Consider the following 22,002-nt stretch of genomic DNA (forward strand, 5'->3'; position numbering starts at 1 on the left):
CTAATTATCAAAATTTAAAATTTATAAACTTTAAGTTTTGACTCAATAATTCAAGATGCTATGTACATTATGAAATAAAACTAAGGTGGAGCAACATGCCCGTAAAAGTTTATTGAAGTCATGCTTTCCACCTTTGTTAGCTATTTCGTAGATTTACTTTTTCATATTTTGGACACTCACTTTCTTAATGATAATTTCGACTCCGCCGGCTTTATCACCAAGCATATTGGACAGCATTAGTCTATCTTATCATTTTGGTCTTCTTCCTCCATAATTCCCAACCATGGAACTTTTCTCCTTTCCAACACTTATCTTCATTGCCCTCATCTCTCCTATTTTCTTCCACTTTTACAAAAAAAATCCCAATAAATCTGGGTTCAAAATCTACCCACTCGTCGGAGCATTGCCGGAGTTTCTCCTTAACCGTCACCGATTTCTCGAATGGACCACCGATGTACTCTCAAATTGCGTTACCAACACCGCCGTCTTCTATCGCCCTGGAAATGTTCACGGTGTCATGACGGCGAATCCACTCAACGTTGAACACATGCTCAAAGCCAATTTTGAAAATTTCCCAAAAGGATTTCGATTCTATACTCGGCTTCAAGATTTCCTCGGCGACGGTATTTTTAACGTTGATGGTGAAATTTGGAAAATTCAAAGGAAATCTGCTAGTTATGAATTTAGCACCAGATCTCTAAGAAATTTCGTCATGGAAACTGCCCAGGTAATGTTTAACCATGCATTAACTTATTTTGATTTACCTCAAATTCAGAATGATCGATTCATAGTAAGTAGTTACATATATACTGATAGTGTAGTTTAACATATAGTGTTATGCTACTTATCATTTTTATTAAGTTATTATTATTAATGAAAAATATATCAAGTTGCAATTATTTTATATGTGACTAGAGAATCCCAGTAGTTCAGAGTTTAATTTCCTCCCTCATTTCCTAAACACGTGATTTGATTGTGTAAATACAATACAACTTAAACTCATACATCTTATATTCATTTTAAGCATAATGGATCTCCAACTTAAAATATAATGAAAAGTAATTTCAAACGATAATCAAAAGCATTAAGGGTAAATTTCAACCTTTTTGGACGTATTTTGGTATATTGAATTCACTCTATTCATATTGGAGCTTCATTAAAAGCACGAAAAATATAATAGTTATATTGCTAAATAAGAAAAATCTGAATGATCCATGGCATAACATAAGGATATGAATGATATTTGATATAGTAAAGGAGTAAATTTAGACCACTCTTCCTTCACTGACTATGTTTACCATCAAATTTGGAATTTAAGTCCTACGAACGAAATTTCGTCTTAGTTGAATAACGCTTTACCCCTTAAGTGGAATTTTTCGATACAAATTCAAACTAATCAGATCGTTAAGCAGGTACCCAAAAATCTTGTGAAAACTGAAAAAAAATAATTGAAGTGACACTCCACTAGAGAAAAAAAGTATATCTATCTTTTTATTCTTTCCCCAAATTCTCAACCATGGAATTTTTCTCCCTTACAACACTTATCTTCACTGTCCTCGTCGCTCTGTTTTTTTCCCACTATTTCAATAAAAATATCCAAAAGTCCGGTTTCAAAATCTATCCACTTGTCGGAGCATTGCCGGATTTTCTCCTTAACCGTCACCGTTTTAATGATTGGATAACCGATATACTCTCTAATTGCCCTACCAACACCGCCGTCTTCCACCGCCCTGTAAATGTTCACGGCATCATGACGGCGAATCCACTCAACGTTGAACACATGCTCAAAACCAATTTTGAAAATTTCCCTAAAGGAAGTCGATTCTATACTCGGCTTCAAGATCTATTCGGCGATGGCCTTTTCAACGTTGATGGTGAAAGTTGGAGAAATCAACGGAAATCTGCTAGCTATGAATTTAGTACCAGATCTCTAAGGAATTTCGTTATGGAAACTGCACAGGTAATATATACTAACAGTGTCCACTTGTAGCTTAACAGAGGCGTGGAACCATAATCCCCCAATTCGTTTAAGTTTAAGAGGAGTTCATATCTAAAATCTGGGACTGTTGGAGATTTGAGTTGATCGGAATTGAAAAAATGTATATGTAAATACTGTAGTTATATTATATATGACAGGAGGGAGTTATTGACATTCAAGCATTGTCACGAAATACTTTTATTTACTTAATTATGTCATAACAGGTGGAGATTCATACGCGATTGATTCCAATACTTGAAGAAGCAACCAAAAAGGATAGAATTATTGACATTCAAGACATTTTAGAAAGATTTGCATTTGATAATATCATCAAGCTTGCATTCAATGTGGATCCAAATTGTTTAGGAGGAGCTGAAAGTGAATTCATGCAAGCTTTTGATATTGCAACAACTCTAAGTTCAGGTAGATTCATGTATGCAATTCCCTTCCTTTACAAAATCAAGAAAACCTTCAACATTGGTTCTGAGAAAAAGCTACAAAAATCAATCAAGATTGTGCATGAATTCGCGGATAATATAATAAATTCAAGAATAGAAGAGCGCGCTGAGAAGAAAGATGAAGACTTGTTATCAAGATTCATGGGAGATAGTAATCAAGTTTCAGCTAAATTCCTGAGGGACATTGTCATTAGTTTCATCCTAGCTGGTCGAGACACGACATCATCAGCTCTAACTTGGTTCTTTTGGATATTGTCTTCAAGGAAAGATATAGAGCAAAAGATACTAGAAGAATTAGTTCAAATTCGTCAAAGAAATGGGAAAAAGATTGGTGAAGCTTATACTTTCGACGAGTTAAGAGAAATGCAGTATCTCCATGCAGCTATTTCAGAATCCATGAGGTTATATCCACCAGTACCAATTGATACAAGGTCTTGTTTGAAAGATGACATTTTACCAGATGGGACTTTTATTGGTAAAGATTGGTTTATAAGTTATCAAACTTATAGCATGGGAAGAATGGAGAATATTTGGGGTAAAGATTGTTGTGAGTATAAACCAGAAAGATGGTTCGATGAAAATGGTGTTTATAAGCAAGAAAATCCATTTAAATTTCCAGTGTTTCATGCTGGACCAAGAATGTGTCTTGGAAAAGACATGGCTTATATTCAGATGAAGTCAATTGCAGCTTCTGTGTTAGAAATGTTTGAATTTGATGTTCAGTTGGAGAATGGTAAGTGCCCTGAATATGTGTTATCTTTGACTTTAAGAATGAAAGGAGGTTTGCCTGTGAAGGTGAAAGAAAGATGTAAGTAAGACCATTTCATGAGTCTATCTATATCGATGTAATGAAAGTGAAAGACTCACCACATTGTGAAATAATGGTCACGAGTTTATATAGTATAACTATGGCGATGTAATGTCTAATGTATTAAGAAAGAAGATTTGGTTGGTAGTTTCATGATGTATATATATCTTGCTTTCTTTGAAATAAAGGAAAAGTTTTGGTTACTTTTTTATACTTCCTTTCCATGTACAAATTGTTACAATAAACTAACATGTTTCATTAATAATGAAGATACACAATCAACGAGTTTCAGAACTTGCAAGAAGTTTCAAGAATCAATTTTTATATTATATGTGGACCAAATGAATACCAATAAAGCCCACCATAGCAACGGAACTTGGAAAGTACACAGAAAAGATAGAGAGCGCACACATATAATACATATAACTTAAAGGAGAGTTCGGATTCATTTTTTTCGATAATTAAGGAGCAATAATGTATACACATATTACACATAAAAAGACGATCATCACCCTCCATAAGTTAATGATAGTATCTGTTTAAAGTAATACTATTACATATCGAAATTCAAAGCCATGTGAGCAGTGAGGACTACTAGTAGATCTTATGCTATCTACAAAATTGTTTATCAGTGATGCTACTGCTACACAAACACACTCCATCTTCAGGTAGTCACCAGAGGAGTAGCTCCTATAAATGGAAGCATACAAGAGTAAGTGACATACTTGACACTGTCGATCAGCACAACAACAAATATCCGAGAAAGGGACTTCGGACCCATTATGCCATCACCATCAGTATCACCTGCCTCTCTTGGATCAACCAAAACAGACACTACCATGGATGACAATGACTTGTTCCCAGTGAAATTCTCTTGCTTTCCAGTAGTTCCAGTTTGCTCTTCAGAAAAGTTGTGAGAGGGTTTAGAAAGGGAAACAGGAGTACCACTGAGGATCCTTCTATTTCTGTGGATGCGTGTGGCATTCTGCCTTTCTTCCGTAGATATATTTCTAGCATTGGTAGCACGAACTATGGCCCCTGGAGCAGAAGATGAAACATCAAACTGGAACACTTCTGTACACATGCCTGAACTCATCAAAGGTCCTGTCGAAATGAACACAAACAATGAATTAGAAGACTGGAAAGCAGAAGGCTTCTACAAACAATAAATTTGTTAGAACATGAACTATGAAGAGGATAGAGTGAGGTCAGATATAAAATTAAGGGACTGTACAAGCTAAAAGTCATTCCTAGCAACTCAAAATGCCTAATTCTCAAAGCAAACATGTGAAAGAGAAGCAACTCATAAACAGATTTGCTTTTGCTGAAATTTGATTAGGGTGTATAAGCCATAGGAATACATTTCTATCAAGAATAAGAGATTTAAACTAAAAAAAAAAGAAAACGAAAAGCAGAAAGATAAGAATTAGTAGAGCGAGTCTAGATTGCTACAGTACTTACCGGCAACACCTTCAAGGTACCACTGCTGCATAGTTGACTTTGCATTCTCATTTTCTACAGTCCCAAGAGCTCTTTGTCCCATTGCAGAACTTCGATAAAGGCGAGGATGGCTTCCGGGGATAGCAGGGGCTAAATCTCCAGGAACTGCGAGGCCCGTCTCTCTCTTGTTCTTATCAGAACCTCCATGAGATGCCATGGCTTTCTCACTTGCTAATACAGACTGAATAATCAGGTTCCCGTCAATCTTAATAAGTTTATCATTCCTCGGGACATACAAAGAGGCTGCTAGAGGATTACTACCATTGCCCACGTGAACAAACTCATCTGCAGCGTTGTAGGTGTTTTGCTGATTACCTTCACTGTGACCACTCCGGCCACAATGTGAGCTATAATCTTTTTCACTGTACTTCCCAGAATAACCAGTCCCATTCACAGGCCCGTCCACAACCAAAACTCTTCCATGATGTTTCTCATAAAATCCACTCCCAATAGAAAATCCACCCATAAATGGTTCCCTTGTACCTCCATATCTCACATTCAGTAAAGGAACCAACCCACCAAAGAGCAGCATGAAGAACAGCACGCCAAGTAAGCTAATACTAGCAACCTTCTTAGTTTTTACCTCACTCTTCTTTTTCTCCCCTTTCTTGCTACTCTTTGGCGCAGGCGCTGCTGCCTGTGGTTTCAACTTGGGAATGGGAACCAATGGCACTTGTGACCCTTGTGGCTTCATCATATAAGGTGGTGGATATGACATCCATGGATACACCATAGAAGGATGGGGATACATCCCAGGGGGTGGCTGCACTTGAGGAGGTACACCAGTACCCCCAAGCTGTGTCTTAAGAGTTACATTTTCCGCCATTACGTAGGATATCTTAGCATTCAAATCCTGAATTGTTGAATGCATTATTCTAACTTTATCCTCTAATTCCTCAACATAATGCTTCTTCCTTTGCCTTGACAAGTGAGCACTTTCCCTATTCCTAATTAGTCTAGCCATCTTCTTTTCGTCCTCATCATTATTAACATTATCACTAAGGGAAAACATACTGGATTTTTGATGTTTACTTGCGTTATTCAAATCTTCACCACCCTTTTTCCTTTTCAATAAAGAGCTACTACAGTTACTTATATTAGCACCGACACCCTCTAATTTAAATTTATGTTCTACAACTCCACCTTTTACTAAATTACTTCCTAAATTGGGAGAAGAATGTACCGATTTGTTCGAATCCGACAGATAATTCAGCCCTCCACAATTGCCAGAACCCTGCGACTCCGGTGAATGACAATTCAAAACCTTTGCATCGCTCAAACCTTTCTTGTCATTGCTAGACTCCCGAGAAACATCATGGTTGGATCCATTGGACTCCGGAGATGGCACATTCAAGTACCCGGAGACATCAGTAGAAAGCTGGTGCAACGACGGCGACACTTCATTCGAAAGTCTCGAGCTGCTAGAACTCTGACCAAGCTCCGGCGATGACGTGTCCATAACCATCACACCTCCTGCTGCCTGATTACCAGCAAAATCGCTCATTTCCTCTGACTTCAACTTGACATTAGTAGAAGAATCGACAGAATTCCCAATCAATTGACTTCCAGATTGACCAAAGCAATTAGGGTCCATCTGGACCGAATTGGAACCCGGAGCTTCCTCCAGAGAATCACCCGAGGTTGACTTGAATATTCCAGAAGCATCGTCAAAACTCCCGATCAGTTGACTCCCATGTTGACCAAAGTCCATCTGACCCGGCTCCGACCCGATACAATCAGCCAAGCAATTAGGTTTTTGAAACGCATCTCCATCCGTAGGATTAGGGAAGAGATCATCGAATGATACCTCAAAATCGAGGTCATCAATCGAGAAATCTACGCTCCGAAATTCCATCGGGAAATCATCACCGATCCCCTGATCTGCTTCGGTGATATGTTGGGCGAAAAACGTGTGGTCAAGCGGTGGAACTGCAAGACCATCGAATTCCCCGGTGAGGTTATCATCCACCGGCGGCGGTTTATCGGACATATCTAAAATTTTCCGGCAATTTGATCAGAGATTTAGAGAGAGAAAGGGTAGAAATAGAGAAGAAAGTGAGATTTTCTTATACAATAATATAGTTTTATTTATTATATTTAGAGAGAATGAAAGAATGGATTACACGTTTTAGATTGCTTTTCTTTTAAGGGAAAAAAATTATTTAAAAAATTGAATTTTTATTTTGGATTATATGATGTATTACAAAACAGAAAAGTTTTCTTTTTTTCAACTTTCCACAAAAGAAGACCAAGTCCATAGTTTTTCATGGACTCTAGCAGATTCAATATATGTTACAATATTTTTTTAATTTTAATTTATATAGAATAGATGAAATTTAGAAAAAATTAAAATTATTAATTATTACTCCTATGATTTATAACATTTTTTACGTAATTATTAAATAATATATATTATTATTTTCTCTATATCAATTTATGTAATATAAATAGAATTTCAAAAGTCAATCAAAATTTATATGTCTTTTAAATATTTTGAATTGTTAATTATTGTAATTTATAGTATCTTTTAAGTTATTTTCACATAATATATGCTTCTTCCTTTGTCTCAATTTATGTAGCATGAAAAAATTTCGAGAACCAATTGAGAAAGTACTAAAATTTCATAAATATCTTACTTAGAAGCAGATACGTCAATAAAAAGGTACATACTTTTAAACTGGTCTTATATAATACTACTCGTAATTTGCAAAATAGTACTCATATACATTTATCATTTGTGCTTATACGAAGTCATGTACTTTAATAATAACAATATACATCATGTAATTTTATAGATGAAGTTTGAAAATGATAAAATATATACAGACTTTACTTCAATTTTTGTTGGGGAGAGAAATTATTTTTGATAGACTAATTGCTCAAAAATGATGTGACCAATGCAAGATTATAAGAAAAATAAAACAACAAAATAGCTAGATTCAAGACAAGATAGTAATGCAAATTAAAGAATAAAAAAAAAAACTAAATAAAATTACAAAAAGATAAAGAGGGGACAAGAAGGCTAGCTCTTACCTCTCTCATACAAAATGCGACAACACTCATATACTTACTAATCTTATCATTATTCTCAACTTGCATAATTTATTTATTTTATCTAAAATCATGTTCTCAATCACCTAAAAACTATGGCATGTCTAATTTAATCACCTTTTCAACTCTTCTTCGACTTATCTGTACTTTTTTTTTTACTTCTCAACCTACCTATACCACTTCTAATTTCTACCACATCAAATCTTTCATATCTCCTCACTAACGGATTTTTTTCACCGATCCTTATGAATTAAATTGAATAGAAAAAAATAACACCACTAATATATGGTTTTTGCTAACTCGTTTTCCACGTTCTTGTATAGTCAATTTTTCATATCTTTTAAATCTTAGCCAACGCGTAACTAATTTTGGCCAGAATTATATGCAATTAAAATGAATTTATCCATTTTATTCACAAACTCATGAGGCATGAAAAGTGAAAAAGATTCTCATATTGTTTTTTGCCCGTTGATTTTAAATCAATTTGTTATTAATAAAATTAAATTATTAAGTGATTAAAAGATCTTTTTTTCGAGAAAAAACTTATTTACATAAACAATATCTTAAATATGTCACAATATTTCACTAACATACCTTAGTGACTACTCCCTCCATTTCAAATTAATTAAATTGTTAAGGTGTTTCACACCCTTTAAGAAAATAAGATTAAGATATAAATTAGGTATAACTTTCCATTTTTATCCTTATTAATTATTGTCAAATTTATGATTAAAATAATTAAACATTAATTAATAACTAATATCAATACTAATTAATGAAGGGTAAAATTGAAAGAACATTCTAAAAGTAGTCTTGAAAATTGAACAATTAAGTTAATTTGAAAAAATGAAAAATGTCTCAATAATTTAATTAATTTGAAATGGAGGGAGTATTAAATTTTAAAGATCCCTTAATGCGATGGTGGAACAAACTTTAATGAGGATCTGAATCTTTTTAACAAGGTATATGTGATGTTCATGATAAAAAACGTGTTAATCAAGGCAGGTCAAAACAAATGATTGATAAGTTTTTGTGTTGGCAAAAATTCTTAAGAAAAGGCCCATAAATCTAACGTTTTAGGCAAATTTCATTTCGAAATGAGAGAAAAAAGTAATTTTTTTACAGTACATATGTATTTGTGAGTTTGATGACAACATATGCATCAAAGATAAATTTAAAATTTAAAATTTAAAATTTATGAATTCAATTTTTAAACACATTATATTTATAAAATCACACGTTCAAACTTATTATTTGTTGCAAATTCAATAATTTCTTTTAACGTAATCCAAATGAACCCAATATCTCTGTACATTTAGAATACAATAAACCCCATTAATTGATATTGACTACAGGTTAAGAGTATTGGGAGGGCAAAGTAGACATAAATTTACGAATAAAAGAACTATTACAACTCATTTTAGCATTAATTGATAGACTACTTCACTTATAACACAAAATTAAGAATTAAAAGATTGTGTTATTATTTTTCGAAAACTTTTAAAGTTGTACAATATGTCCGAATGCACAATTAAAATAAATAAATTTGATTTTTGAAACTCTATAATATAAATTGAAATATAGGAAGACGGAAGTAATATTCTTCTTCTATGATTCATTTGCGATGGAGTTGATTTTACATATGATGTTTCAGTTGAATTGGATTGTTCACTTTTCTTGATGATATTTCGTTGATTGAATTTACCTACAAAATATCAAACATTCAACTAAACATAATTTTATATATGAATTTAAATATTTGATCAAATATAGCAATATACACACTATATGATTGAATTAATAAAAAAAATTTATTTGATTTCAGAATAGGAAATGTTGGAAATAAGTAATTTTAAACTTAGATTAAGTTCTACTTACTTTAGCAAACAATACTCATACTATTATAAAAATAACTTGTATTGTAAAAGACAAAATAGGCATGAGGCATATACGGTCTAATGTTCGAGCCAATTGATCATATGGTGTTTGTTGTATTCTATTTTGAAATTAGTCCACACCACTTAGATGGTGGTGTGTTTTCGGTTTCGAAAATATTTAGTAGGAGTTTGAACATGTAATTTTATTTTGTGATTTGAAATTATGAGATAAAAAACGTTCACATTGAATATGTGATTCCATTTCATGGGATAAAATTTCAAATTCTTCGAAAAGTTTAATTTGAAAATTTCATATCACGATCTAACATTTTTTCAAATACAAATTCAAAAGTTTATATTTTGTAAAATATGACAAAATATTGTTTTCTAGTATCAAAATTCAAATATGCCAAAGGTCTGCATTTTGATCTTATGAAAGTACGGTAGAAGGACGGTTGCCAACGTTTACATGGGGAATTAAGTGTTTAAAAATTGATTTAAGGATTCAAGAAATTATAATTATTCTAAATAAATCTCCATAATTGTTGTCACTTCCAAAGTTATTCAGAATATTTCTATTTTACAAAAATGGGATATTTTTACTTTATTTTTTTTGATTTATTAGTAATTTATATTTACAAAAAGAATATTAAAGGATGATAGCGTTCTTTACTTAGATTGTTATTATAAAAAAACAACATAAGAAAAATATAAATTGAGAAACCTTCCGCAAATTGTTAATAGAAAAAAACTCCTTAAATTTATTAACAAAGTAGAAGACCACTCATATTTATACTTGGTTATTGATGGTTCTAAAATTGTTCAAAGATATAACAATAAGAAATTTCTTGTAAGCTTTTATAAAAATATATGACTATTGTCTAATAACTTTCTACATTATGATATTTTAGAAAATTCTATGATATTAAAAAAATTATCTTTAACTTTTTTCACACTTCACCTTAAATAAGATTTTGAAAGCTATCTCAGTCTTATTGCGGAAGAACTCAACTGAAACTTTAGAAAATGACTTGGTGAAGATATAAAAACAATATTCTCTTAACTTCGTACTTAAAGTATTCATAATTCCATCAAGAGCTTTTTCTTGGATGAAATGATGATCCACCTCAAGTGCTTAGTTCTTTCATAAAATATCGAATTATTTGTGAGTTTTGATCACATTTTGATTGTCTACAAAAATAGTTGGCTTTGATATAAATAGTCTTTGGAGCCATACATATTCATGAGTTTCAGGGATCAAGAGAAAGTCAACTTGTCCATTGATCTGTCAGAGCAGCAAGTTAACAGAGACGCTACACAGATGCAATAAATGATCCTAGCTAGGATATCACAATCACGCCATGCTTATATCGAATTTAACCGGTGATGATAACAACGACAGAGTAGTATAAAACTATTTCAGCTATTAGAATGGTTTTGTTAGTAGTGAAAATGTTAAATAATGGGTGAAGAGTTGCTTGCAATGTGTTTGTGAAAATGTGTGTTATAAATGAGTGAAAATGAAAGAAAGAGAAAAGTAACTAACGCCATGTTTGGTTTGGACATGTAATATAAAATATGATTTGAAATCAAATTCATTTGAAGAAATTTAGTTTGGACAAATTCAAATCTCTTAAATTGTATTTTTTCTCATAAACATAAAAACCCCACAAATTGTTAAAAACTGTCAAAATATTCCTCAATTAATGAATACTCCTTTTCTTATTAAACATATTATGTTTTATGTTTTTAAACAGATAGTACAACTTAAATAGAATATCTATATATCAATCAAACCACATGGTCTGGTTACCAATTTTTTGATACTGATTTTAGCTGGGAAACCTGTATTAGTATAACACAAATCAATACCACATGATACATACAATTTGACTTATTATTTTAAAAAAATGAAAGTTAGAAGATGACATGGTCTCCAATAATATCCAAATTTGAGCATTGCATAATCCATTTCCGGAGGCAATACTTTCAATAAGATTTTTTCTTTTATTCTTAAGGCTCAAACTCGAAACATTTAATTTCTTCTTCTTCTTTTGGCTTCAAACATCTGCTAATCCGCTTAGTAGCATAACTTGTCCCATTTTTCTTCTTCATTTGGTTCCAAACATCCGCTAATCACTATGCAAAACCTACTAGTCGGACTAATTTAAATCCGCTCATCAAAATCTTACTATTAAGTTTGGCTCATTTTAGCATTTCATGTAAAGAGAACTTCAAAATCTATCTATCACCTCAACATATATCATCATAGAAAGCTTACTATGACATTTTATCGTTCTCTATCAAAACGATTGATATCTCAAAATTTTAAAATTAATCGACTCAACTAATCTAAAAAATTCACCCCAGAACTTTTACCTCTCTTTATCGACAAAACATTTCATATTGAGAAATCGAATTTGAAACCTCTTATTACACTAATATGTTTTATTTATAGCAAATTTTACAAACAAAAAAAAAACGTATTCGCTACGGAAGTTTCACCCCTCTCTGTGGACACAAAACTTTTTATATTCAAAAATTGAACTCTAAACCTCTTATTACACTCCATATTTTATTTATAGCAATTTTACAAATAAAAAGGAAGCTTTTAATTGTCTAATTATGTTTTTCCCCAAAGAGATATTTTAGCTAAATTGGCTTTTCATGTTCCATAATATGTTAATTTTCTTTTTCTTTTTTCAAAAGGAGTCGAAAAAAAAGACAAAACCCAATCCCTATTGAATACAATGAGACCTTTTTCTTCTTCTTCTTGTTGGGGGATAAGAAGAAGCCAATAAGGGTTTTCTCTTCTCAAATTCTCTCTTTTTTTTTCTTCTCTAAGAGAAAGAGAGAGTTCTTCAAAGAAAATCTCTTCTTCTTCTTCATATCCCTTTTGGGGTTGAAGAAAAAAGAAGGAAAAAAAAGAAGAAAAAAACCCTTTTGTATTCCAATTTTTGGATACATATATACCCATCCCTCTATACATATCTTTTTTTAGGGAGTTTTTACTTTTTTAACAATGGATTCGGGTTCTTCTGCTTATTTGTCAATGGTGGATCCCTTCTTGGTTGAAGCCCTTCAAAACCCACGTCATCGTCTCACCAGTAAGTGCAAGTTTCGAACGAATTTCGTGTAATTGAGTTGTGAGTGTTTCGTATTTGTTAGGGTTAGGTTTAGGGGTTTCGTTTTTTTTTTTTGTTTAATTGTGTAGAATTGGGTTTGGTTTTGGTTTTGCTGATCTGGGTTTGTTGTGTATGTTGGGAATTATGGTTATAGCTGTAGATCTGAATCTGATGATAGTCATTTGAGCTTGTTTATGTGTAAGCTGTGTATTGATATCTGTGTTAGTAATTTTGTTGGGTTTTAGAAGTTGAATTTAGTTGCAGATAAGCTAAATATCCTGTTGGGAGAATGGGTGATTAGTTTCTTTATGTTTTTTTGTTAGCTGAGGTCTATGGAAGTAGCCTCTATACCTCCTAAGGTAGGGGTAAGGTCTTTATGATCCACAAACCCCACTAGTGGGATTACACTTGGTAGTTGCTGTTGTTGGGTATGTTGACTTACTATTATGTGTGGAGATGTATGTTGCATAAGAATTGGTGTTTGGGTTTTATGTGCCTTTGGTTTGCTCCCCTGCTTGACTGATAGCATGAATGTTTTATATTGATTTAGTGTTATAGTACTAGAAAAAGCTGTATGATGTATGCTGAGTATGTCTGTGAGAGTACATATGTTTATTTAGTTTATCTTTTGTGCGAGTACTAGTTATTTCATATCAATTCCTACTTATTTGTCAGTGTGCAGAGCTCTTCTTTTGGCAGGTGTTATATTAGATTATTGTGCACCAACGTGCTCATTGTTTGATATTTGTGTGCTTTTTATCAATAGAATAATTACTCTATAGACAGAAGTATTTATGTCTGATTTTTCCTTGCTGTTTGGCCAGTTCTAAGAATGGAACTCGACATTCAGAAGTTCTTGCAAAGTTCCGACGTGCAACAGTTAGAGTTGCCACATTTTCCTACTTCCTACCTTCGTCTTGCTGCGCACCGTGTTGCTCAACACTATGGTTTGCAGACTATGGTTCAGGATAATGTTGTGGATGGTCAGGGAGCCAAAATCCTGGTGACAAGAAAACCTGAAAGCAAATACCCTGCTGTGCGTTTATCGGATGTCCCACCTAAACAATCTGACAGTGACAAATATGAGAAGATGAAAATAGTAATACAACCAAGGCCGAGTAACACCTCTTCGAAAGATAGTGAATTGGGTGCAAAACGCAGTCAAGTAAGAACTGTGGAAGAGAGAAAAGAGGAGTATGACAGGGCACGTGCACGCATTTTTAATAGTCCTATTAACTCTGAGACTAGAGACAATTTGGTTCGTGTTGCTTCTGACCTCAAGAACAGCATAGATGAGAATGAATGTTCAAACAGGTTACTCTTGGATATGGAGAAAAGCATCAGCAACAGAGAAGGTGGTACTTCTTCCCGAGTTGCCATCTTTAGGGACAGGGAGAAAGAGCTGAGTGACCCTGATTATGACCGGAATTATGTTAGGTAAGTTATTGGCCTTCTGCAGCCAGTTGTTCATATATCTGTATATTTTGCAATGCTTCATCTCAGTTACCTTACTATATTTCAAACTAAGAATATATGTCTTTTGGCTAAATTTCTTAAACTTTTGATTCTCCTCTCTGTTCTGCGATAATTTAAAACATGAAATAGTGTCTGAAGATGGTACATTTGTCTTTTAAACTGATGCAGATATGTTAAGAGTGTTCCATCTGGTCAGTGCTTTAGCGTGGCACCTTTTGATGTGCAGAAGTTTCAGCCTCCATATGTGCATTATGATGCTGTTTTTCCTCAGATGAGTCAGTTGCCCAGTGCTCAAGCTTCACCAAACTACAGGAACCCTGTTCTTAGCCCGTACCATGCCATGGGATTCAGTCAGACCCCCAATGATGGAGTATTCATGCAGTGGCCAACCCAGAGCATGATTTATGCACATTCATATGATCAAGTTAGACATGCCTTCTTTCAGGTACTAATCAGCTTCATGTCCCTTAGATATTATTTTCCTTCTTGAGTTGAATCGGCAATCATTATGACTCAAATATATCTGGGGCAAAAGCACCAACTATTTTGTTGTATGACTCTATTAGGAGCCTTTTTTGGTAATAAAACGAGTTATGGCCAAATAATATTTTAACAGCGCACCAAAGGATCCACTTATATCAAATTATATAATTTTTGTGTTTTGGCATATATGGGAACTCTGGTTTGGAAGCTAAAGTGAATGGAATAATCAATCTTATGTTTTTCATGATTAAGTTGTTGCATACAAACTGAGTGCCACATATAGAAGCGTTCCTCTAGGGTCTCTTTCCTATTTCGTGGCATTAATAGTGTCATCTATAAATTGGCAGTTATCCATATTGTCTTACCATAAGCTCTATGTTTGGAGCGCTGGTCTTTACATATAATAATGTGTTCTGGTGTGGCTAGTCTGTTTGTTCTATTAGCTCCCTGTGTCTTATTATTGGCAGATGCTAATATAACTTAGAATCTTGCAATTTTGTATTCTTTTCCTGGCTTTGCATTTTGACCAACTATATTCACCTATTAGGAGAAATAACCAATGTCATCTTTCTTGGCAAATATTATCAGGGTATGCATATTAGTATGAGATCTCCTTTTTGAGTCAACCACAACAGCAATTGCCATTAGTTGTCCAATAATGGGACAATTATTTTAGTAAGTGACCCTTTTTTTATTTCTTTGCCAACTTATGGAGACCTCAAGACTACGGAGGTTCCTTTTTGAGCAAACTGAAAATCTTATGAGAAAACTAGACCAACAACAACATACCCAGCGTTATCCCAAAAGTGGGGTTTGGAGAAGGTAGCGTCTGCAGCCTTACCCCTGCCTTATGAAAGTAAAGAGTCTGTTTTCGATAGACCATCGGCTAAAGTAAATGGGAAAACTAGACCACAATCTAAGATTTTGTGTGTCATTGCAAATGTTAGATGATGGTCTATGTTTTGTCTTTAAGGTTGAGAAAATATGAGTAAACATTAGGGCTGAGTCTAGTGTCATCCGAAAGGGTAATTTCTTAGGTATATTCAACAACTTTCAGAAATGGGGACCTAAAAAGGGACATTTGCATAAATCAACCCTCTGTTGGTGGTGAACGCCTGCCCATCTGTTCATGTTGTTGTTGATCTCTGTTTGATTTATCAAGTTCTATTTATAATTTTTTGAGAATTTGTGTGATATCTCTTTACTACATGCGACTAAAGGGTCAATACTTATTCGCACCGGGTGGTACACCAAACCAATTCAAGCTACCATGGTAAAGTGGTTTAATGAAGTGGAAATATATATTCAAACACTGTGGTGTAAACACCCGGTGGTGGATATGTGTCTTACCTAACTCAAGTTACTAATGCAATCCCTCTTTTATCTTGTTTTGTTTGTTGCAGCCTGCTTTCTGCCAGCAACCGCTAAGCTTTGGATACTCCCAGAACCACAGTTGATGTTGAAGAAATGGTGAATGTAATTTTTGTTCTCTCTTAGTGCTATCCTGGTTTAGGTTAAAAATGTAATACTCTATTATACTTGGTGCTCTGCATTATTAGTCCCTTTTGCTTTCATTTTTTGGAACTCAGTTCGAGTGGAAGAATTAAGTACCAACTTCATATTAACACTACTATATGCATTTGCTATTGTTACTCCCTTAAAATTCTGTCTTACATTCTCATACTCAATTCATTAGCTAATATAGAAAGAGATTTCCGGATGGTAGTAGTCTCTCTTCCCGATTGGCCAGGCCGAATTGGGGAACCACTTGGGATGGAATGGCTACTGCGTCAATGGGAAATGAGAATGTCAAAAGTTGGCTAGTTGACACGGCCAAAAGGGAAAAGTCTCAAAACAAGGAATGCTAAAATAGCATATCACCATTTCAAATAATTCTCCTATCCCCACCAACAGTATAAAACCAAAAAAAGGTGTAGAAAAAATGGGGCACATGGATCGTTTGAGCTAATATTAAAACCCTTTATTTTTAGTTTTTAATAATTGTGGTGCATCTCGACTATTCTATCGGATTAATATATGGTTGTTCATTGACACATTAATATGAAATTTTGTTAGTACAGATCTGTCCGCTTGATTTGCAAACCACGGTGGAAGCAAATCCATTTAGATCCATGCAAAATCTTTGATTCTTCTTCATTATAATAATAATAATTCCATGTATCAAGGAGAGTGCATGATGAGGACAAAATGTTCAATAATGTGAAATCAATTTGTATATAATTTTTACAAGACCTTAATGGATCAGATCTGTTTGGAAGAACATGTGATTTAGATTTAAGTTGTATACTCATATAATCAAGAGGCGGACTTAAAATTTAAAGTCAACTAGAATACTATCAAAAGCAAATATATGTCAGTGAAATGGATGTCATGCAACACCGTCTCATTTAACGTATTTAGGGGTCATGAAAAAAGAATTTTGGATTTTCTCAATTTTTCGTGTGTATTAATTTATTAATTTTTAGAGATATGACCGATCGACTATATTTGGCCCAAATGATTTAGAATTATCCGCAATGACCTAGTAAATCATTCCCATAGCCTTACATGATTCACGTCACATTTTTTTAGCATTTAGAGGGTCACAAAACAAGAAGCAAGGATTTTCTCACTTTTTGACTCCTAATTTGTATGACCAACTGTAATTACCTAATCAATGATATTCATAGCTTCTATAGGATCCACACCACTTTTTTTTTTTAACATTTAGGGGTCACAAAACAGGAATTCCACGATATTTTTTACAGCTCCTTTTAGTGTTGAGACAATCAAACAATTACTGATCAAGAACTATCTACCAACCACTTTTTCCTAATATATCAAGCTGAAAAAAAAAATACATATATTACTCAATCAAGCCCAACAAATATGACTGTTATGTTTAATTCAAAAGATGCCTTCTATAGACTTCAAAAGAGAGAGAGAGAGAGCATCTTCTTCTATATGTTTTCAAAAGATTTTTTTGGCATTATACTGAATGATAGTGTGACAAGATGTTAATGTATGAAAAAATTTGAGTTGGCAACACCAAACAATGTTGAACAGAATTTTAGGATTAATCCCAATTCAAATTATAATGTAAACTTTAGATATACAGCTAGCATCACATGGAGTATTGTGAAAATACTTTAAAAATTACATAAGAGGAAAGAACAAGGAATATTATTAGTCCCCACCACCATTCTATCAGCTAAGACTACTAACAATGAATTTGCTCATATCAGTACAAAAAATCTATGTTCCTCAAACTCTCCAAAAAATGCTGACACACTCGTGAGTCGTGTCCGAGGATCCAACATGCAACTGTTGCCATTTTTTGAAGAGTCCGAGCAATATAGCAACAAATAAGAGGAGCAAAGTAATAGTAATGAGGAAGTCCACAAAGGAAAATATGTATTAAGAGGGAAAGAAATAAAAGTTTTATATGATTGAGTAATACATAGCCAGAAAGGTTAACATTATTCTTTGTGATAACAAGCAAATGTAGTAGAATATAATCCATGGTACTTATTTAGAAGATTGATTTGCATATGATTTTTGTGCTGAATCTGAGCAGAGTAAATCTGTTAATGTGAGGATGGACTTCTATCACACTTCCAGAGTAAAGAACAGGAAGAAAAAGCAGAGAGGATTTCGACACACCTCAGTGAGGTTTTCTAACAAAAAGAGACAAAAGGAGCTAGCACCATATAAGAAGGTGATGGTTTACAAGGCTCGTGCACTTGTAGAGTTTACTACTACGACTTCAACCAAGAAAACTGACAGATTTTTTGAAGGTGATGGTTTCTACGGGGGAGGGGGGAGGAAGATGATGAACTCATTCTCCCCTAACCAGCAGAGAAACACACCTCAGCATGGCAAATAAAAATGGAAGGGACAGTTATCGAGACCAAGAAAGAACTTCACAGAAAGTTGGAAGATTATTGACCTATTTGCAATTTGCATATAATTATAACATTTAATCTAGATTTAGTTGTCTTGAAAGACTGTACAGATATTATAGTAAATTAATTTTTTTTATATATATACTGAAGATACAGCCAACACTACACATGGCCAGTGAGGAAATACTTCAATTTCTTATTTTTAAAAAGAAAAGAAATCACACACAGATGATGAATTTCCTCAGATCAGTATAACAAATAGCAGGAACAAAGTAATAGCAATGACACTCAACTCTAAGTCCAATCCTAGTTAATCAAGTAGTATAAAGTTTTCGTGTTCCGATCCTTCTTTCTCTATCTCAGATGAGAAAGTCCAATAGGGCAAGTATGTTTTAAGAGGCAAAGAAATACAAGTCATGCATGGTTGCATACATAATTCTTTTGTGGTTCTAGCCACTGAAGTAGAAAAATCAATGATACTCATTTAGTAGATTGACTAGCAATTGATTTTAGTGAAATGATTTTCTTGAGCCGAGCGTCTATTGGAAACAATCTCTCTACCCCACTTGTGAGACTATACTGGATATGTTGTTGTTGTCATTCAATAGAATCAATGTTACTAGAGCAAACCTCTTATTATGGGGATGAACTTCCATTCCATTTCCAGAGTAAAAAACAGTTAACAAAAGGAGTGAGGATTTGGACAAACACGAACAAAGGGAAAAACAAGAGACGGTGAAGTTTTCAACACAGAAGTAAAGGAGCTAATACCATATAAGAAAAAGTCCTTCAACATATAGTAAACCATTAAAAACAGACTTCACAAGGCTCGTGCACTTGACGAGTTTACTACAACTTCAAGCACGAAAGTGAGGATAGAGATTCTTAGCAGGTTTTTACTTATTTAGGCATTTCAGAGGGGGGAAAATAAACTCATTCTCCCCAAACCAACAGCGACAAAAATACTTCAGTGTGGCAAATGTAAATGTAAGGGACTATTTAACAAGTCAAACTCGTCACAACGTAATTACAATAGTAGAATTCATCTAACTGAACAGTTTCAGGACTGACACTAGGCATCAAATCCAAATTCTTATAAAAGGGGATTCACAGCTCCATTAAGAGTTGAAGACCATATCAACAACTCCATATAGATATTAACACTAAAGCACCATTAATCCAATAAAGGGTACTAACACAAAGCGCAAATGTTATTCAACTCAAATTCTAGAATACATAGAAGTCAAATTAACAGGATTTATAGAAGGCTAAAAATCAACAGTTACCCTGATATCAATCTTCCCCTGTTGGAAACAGAGTAAGGACCTTCCTCCCATTGACGGCGGTGGCTGAATCCACATCCTCCACATAAGATGACACCACAGGACTACCATTATGCACTGATGTCCCCATTCTCTGAACTTGCTGCTGTGATTGCCTAGACAGAAAAGGATGCTCAAAATGTCCATTCGCCGGTGACCCAAATTGCCTATACTGCTGTTGAACTTGTGGATGGTGTCCAACAACCACTCCCATATGATGGTGATGCTGCATCGGTGTCACTGGCACAAACGGCATGAAATGGTCAGAGTTACCCCTCCCCGGATGCAGAAAATGTGCCGGAACAGGTGAACTAGCAAACAAATTATCCATTGCTGGATCAACACCTGCCCCTGATAAAGACTGAGCATTGCTCCCACCACTTCCACTGTTAGAAAGACCTTGCATACGTTTCAAATAAAGCCTATACTTTTGCAAATGACTAGCAACATTTTCGCGTGTTAATCCATCTACACTCATCAGTTGCATTATAGTCTTAGGGACAGCATTCTTGATCCCCAAATGAGCAACTGCATCCACAAACCTCTTATGTAGCTGTGGTGTCCACACAAGGCGTGGCCTTTTCAATGTCCTAGCTGGTTCATCTCCACCTCCTCCCCCATTCAGCTCAGTAGACTCAAATTCAGCTGATGAATTTGGCTGAGAAGATTGAACATGAGGAGTCTGCTGCTGTTTGCTCTGAGGATTTGGGCTTGTGGGGTTTGGAATATCAAAAGCTATCGCAAGATCCGGAGTAATAAGGGTTTGAGATAAAGACATTAACTCTTCTGGTTTAGGCAATTCTTCTTCCCACTTAGCAAACCAATTTGAATCTTCTTCCCTCATCTTCCTTATTTTGGGGTAGGGTAAGGGGATTACAACCTGAGGAATCGAACCCTTTAAGCCAACCAACTAAGCTACTAAGATTCTCCGATCCTCATCTTCCTTATCCTTCTTGAAAACCCAAAATCATGGATTTTTTTCCCACCAAGATCTCACCTTTATGACTCCAACTCCAACTTGGTTAACAGATTAACCTGAATCATAACAAGTTACTACTTGGATTACTACTTAGAACTAATAAAACTAAACTTAAACCATCAAATAGGAAAGAATAACAAAAAGATAAAAAAGATCTCTCCTTTTATGGGAACTTAAAGATTGACAAAAGAATCTAAACAAACCAGGTGATAAACAGATATAAACAAGATATGGGGTTGGAAAAAGACAAGTGTACAAATTGAAAGATGAGATTTTTTTTTGAGATGGGTGTTTGTCTTTATCACCCAACTCCCTCTTAGTGAAGAATCTTGATTTCTGGGTATTGAAAGAAAGAGGGAGAAAATGAAGTTTTACTTTGGAATTTTTTTTTTTGCAATTGTGGGAATTTTATGGATAGTGGGGGGTGAGGAAGAGTTTTGTGGAGGGGTGTTCGAGGTGGATCTTGTTTCTTTTTCAGCTTTTTATTATTAGAGGAAAAAAAAAGGCACAAAAACATATTACAATTATGGCGAAATTATTAGTTATAGTATATCTTTTCTGTCTGCAAGTTTTATAATCTTCAACCTATTTTTAAGTGGAATAAATATCGATCTTAAAATTGGACATTGGTATGGAATATTGTTTATGCGCCGCCATGTATATATATATTTTGCATTTTTTCCTTTTTTAAAAAAAATTATATCCTTCTTATATGAATTTGAGCGAGGAAGAAGATTAACAAAGAAATGAATGATAAATGTTGAAACAAAGTCACCAATAACCTTTATTTTTTGGTGAAAAATTATAAAGTAAGAGCTGAATTTGAGTATCGATATGATAACGATGAAATAATGATGATATTGTGGTGAGAAATAAAAAGGAAAAATCAGATCAAAAGAAAAATATGAAGACAAAAAAGGAAAAAATATTGAGGCATTAAAAATGCGAACTAAAAGATAGTAAAGAAACCAGAAAAAAAAAGATATTATTTTTAAAAAAATTCTTTGTACCCTATGCCAGTTTAGTATTTAAGGATTTAA

At 34.0% G+C, this 22,002-nt stretch overlaps 4 protein-coding genes across 5 annotated transcripts; 2 read left to right on the forward strand and 2 right to left on the reverse strand.

The window, feature by feature from the left end:
* Positions 1 to 212: 212 nt before the first annotated feature.
* Positions 213 to 3,455, forward strand: LOC102579406 (cytochrome P450 94A2). Of its 2 annotated transcripts, none has more exons than XM_006364717.2 (2): positions 213 to 727; positions 2,203 to 3,455. In XM_006364717.2, exons 1-2 carry the CDS (start codon positions 284 to 286, stop codon positions 3,250 to 3,252), a joined length of 1,494 nt encoding a protein of 497 aa, XP_006364779.1. In that variant the 5' UTR covers positions 213 to 283; the 3' UTR covers positions 3,253 to 3,455. The 2 variants fall into 2 exon arrangements, with proteins under 2 accessions (XP_006364779.1, XP_015159579.1); XM_015304093.1 differs by lacking the exon at positions 213 to 727 and adding an exon at positions 1,459 to 1,960.
* Positions 3,456 to 3,663: 208 nt separating this feature from the next.
* LOC102579732 (bZIP transcription factor 17) lies at positions 3,664 to 6,840 on the reverse strand. The gene is made up of 2 exons (XM_006364718.2): positions 4,706 to 6,840; positions 3,664 to 4,348 (listed from the first exon to the last, which is right to left on the reverse strand). The coding sequence occupies exons 1-2, from the start codon at positions 6,732 to 6,734 to the stop codon at positions 3,909 to 3,911; spliced, it is 2,469 nt and encodes an 822-aa protein (XP_006364780.1). The 5' UTR covers positions 6,735 to 6,840; the 3' UTR covers positions 3,664 to 3,908.
* A 5,574-nt stretch (positions 6,841 to 12,414) lies between these two features.
* LOC102580050 (R3H domain-containing protein 2) lies at positions 12,415 to 16,419 on the forward strand. Its single transcript, XM_006364719.1, has 4 exons — positions 12,415 to 12,779; positions 13,622 to 14,234; positions 14,442 to 14,718; positions 16,160 to 16,419. Exons 1-4 carry the CDS (start codon positions 12,695 to 12,697, stop codon positions 16,211 to 16,213), a joined length of 1,029 nt encoding a protein of 342 aa, XP_006364781.1. The 5' UTR covers positions 12,415 to 12,694; the 3' UTR covers positions 16,214 to 16,419.
* Positions 16,420 to 19,702: 3,283 nt separating this feature from the next.
* LOC102580374 (transcription factor PCL1-like) lies at positions 19,703 to 21,524 on the reverse strand. The gene has a single exon (XM_006364720.2). The coding sequence runs from the start codon at positions 20,825 to 20,827 to the stop codon at positions 19,955 to 19,957; it is 873 nt and encodes a 290-aa protein (XP_006364782.1). The 5' UTR covers positions 20,828 to 21,524; the 3' UTR covers positions 19,703 to 19,954.
* Positions 21,525 to 22,002: the final 478 nt, after the last annotated feature.

The sequence above is a fragment of the Solanum tuberosum genome, unplaced genomic scaffold (genome assembly GCF_000226075.1).
Source record: "Solanum tuberosum cultivar DM 1-3 516 R44 unplaced genomic scaffold, SolTub_3.0 scf00506, whole genome shotgun sequence".
Taxonomy (NCBI): Eukaryota; Viridiplantae; Streptophyta; class Magnoliopsida; order Solanales; family Solanaceae; genus Solanum; species Solanum tuberosum.

Bases quoted from the DNA above. Each gene is read 5' to 3' on its own strand.
- LOC102579406 (XM_006364717.2), top strand. From the start codon at position 284: ATGGAACTTTTCTCCTTTCCAACACTTATCTTCATTGCCCTCATCTCT. The intron at 728-2,202 runs GTAATGTTTAAC...ATGTCATAACAG, and splicing joins TCGTCATGGAAACTGCCCAG to GTGGAGATTCATACGCGATT.
- LOC102579732 (XM_006364718.2), bottom strand. From the start codon at position 6,734: ATGTCCGATAAACCGCCGCCGGTGGATGATAACCTCACCGGGGAATTC. The intron at 4,349-4,705 runs GTAAGTACTGTA...TCATTTCGACAG, and splicing joins GTACCTTGAAGGTGTTGCCG to GACCTTTGATGAGTTCAGGC.
- LOC102580050 (XM_006364719.1), top strand. From the start codon at position 12,695: ATGGATTCGGGTTCTTCTGCTTATTTGTCAATGGTGGATCCCTTCTTG. The intron at 12,780-13,621 runs GTAAGTGCAAGT...CTGTTTGGCCAG, and splicing joins CCCACGTCATCGTCTCACCA to TTCTAAGAATGGAACTCGAC. The intron at 14,719-16,159 runs GTACTAATCAGC...TGTTTGTTGCAG, and splicing joins TTAGACATGCCTTCTTTCAG to CCTGCTTTCTGCCAGCAACC.
- LOC102580374 (XM_006364720.2), bottom strand. From the start codon at position 20,827: ATGAGGGAAGAAGATTCAAATTGGTTTGCTAAGTGGGAAGAAGAATTG.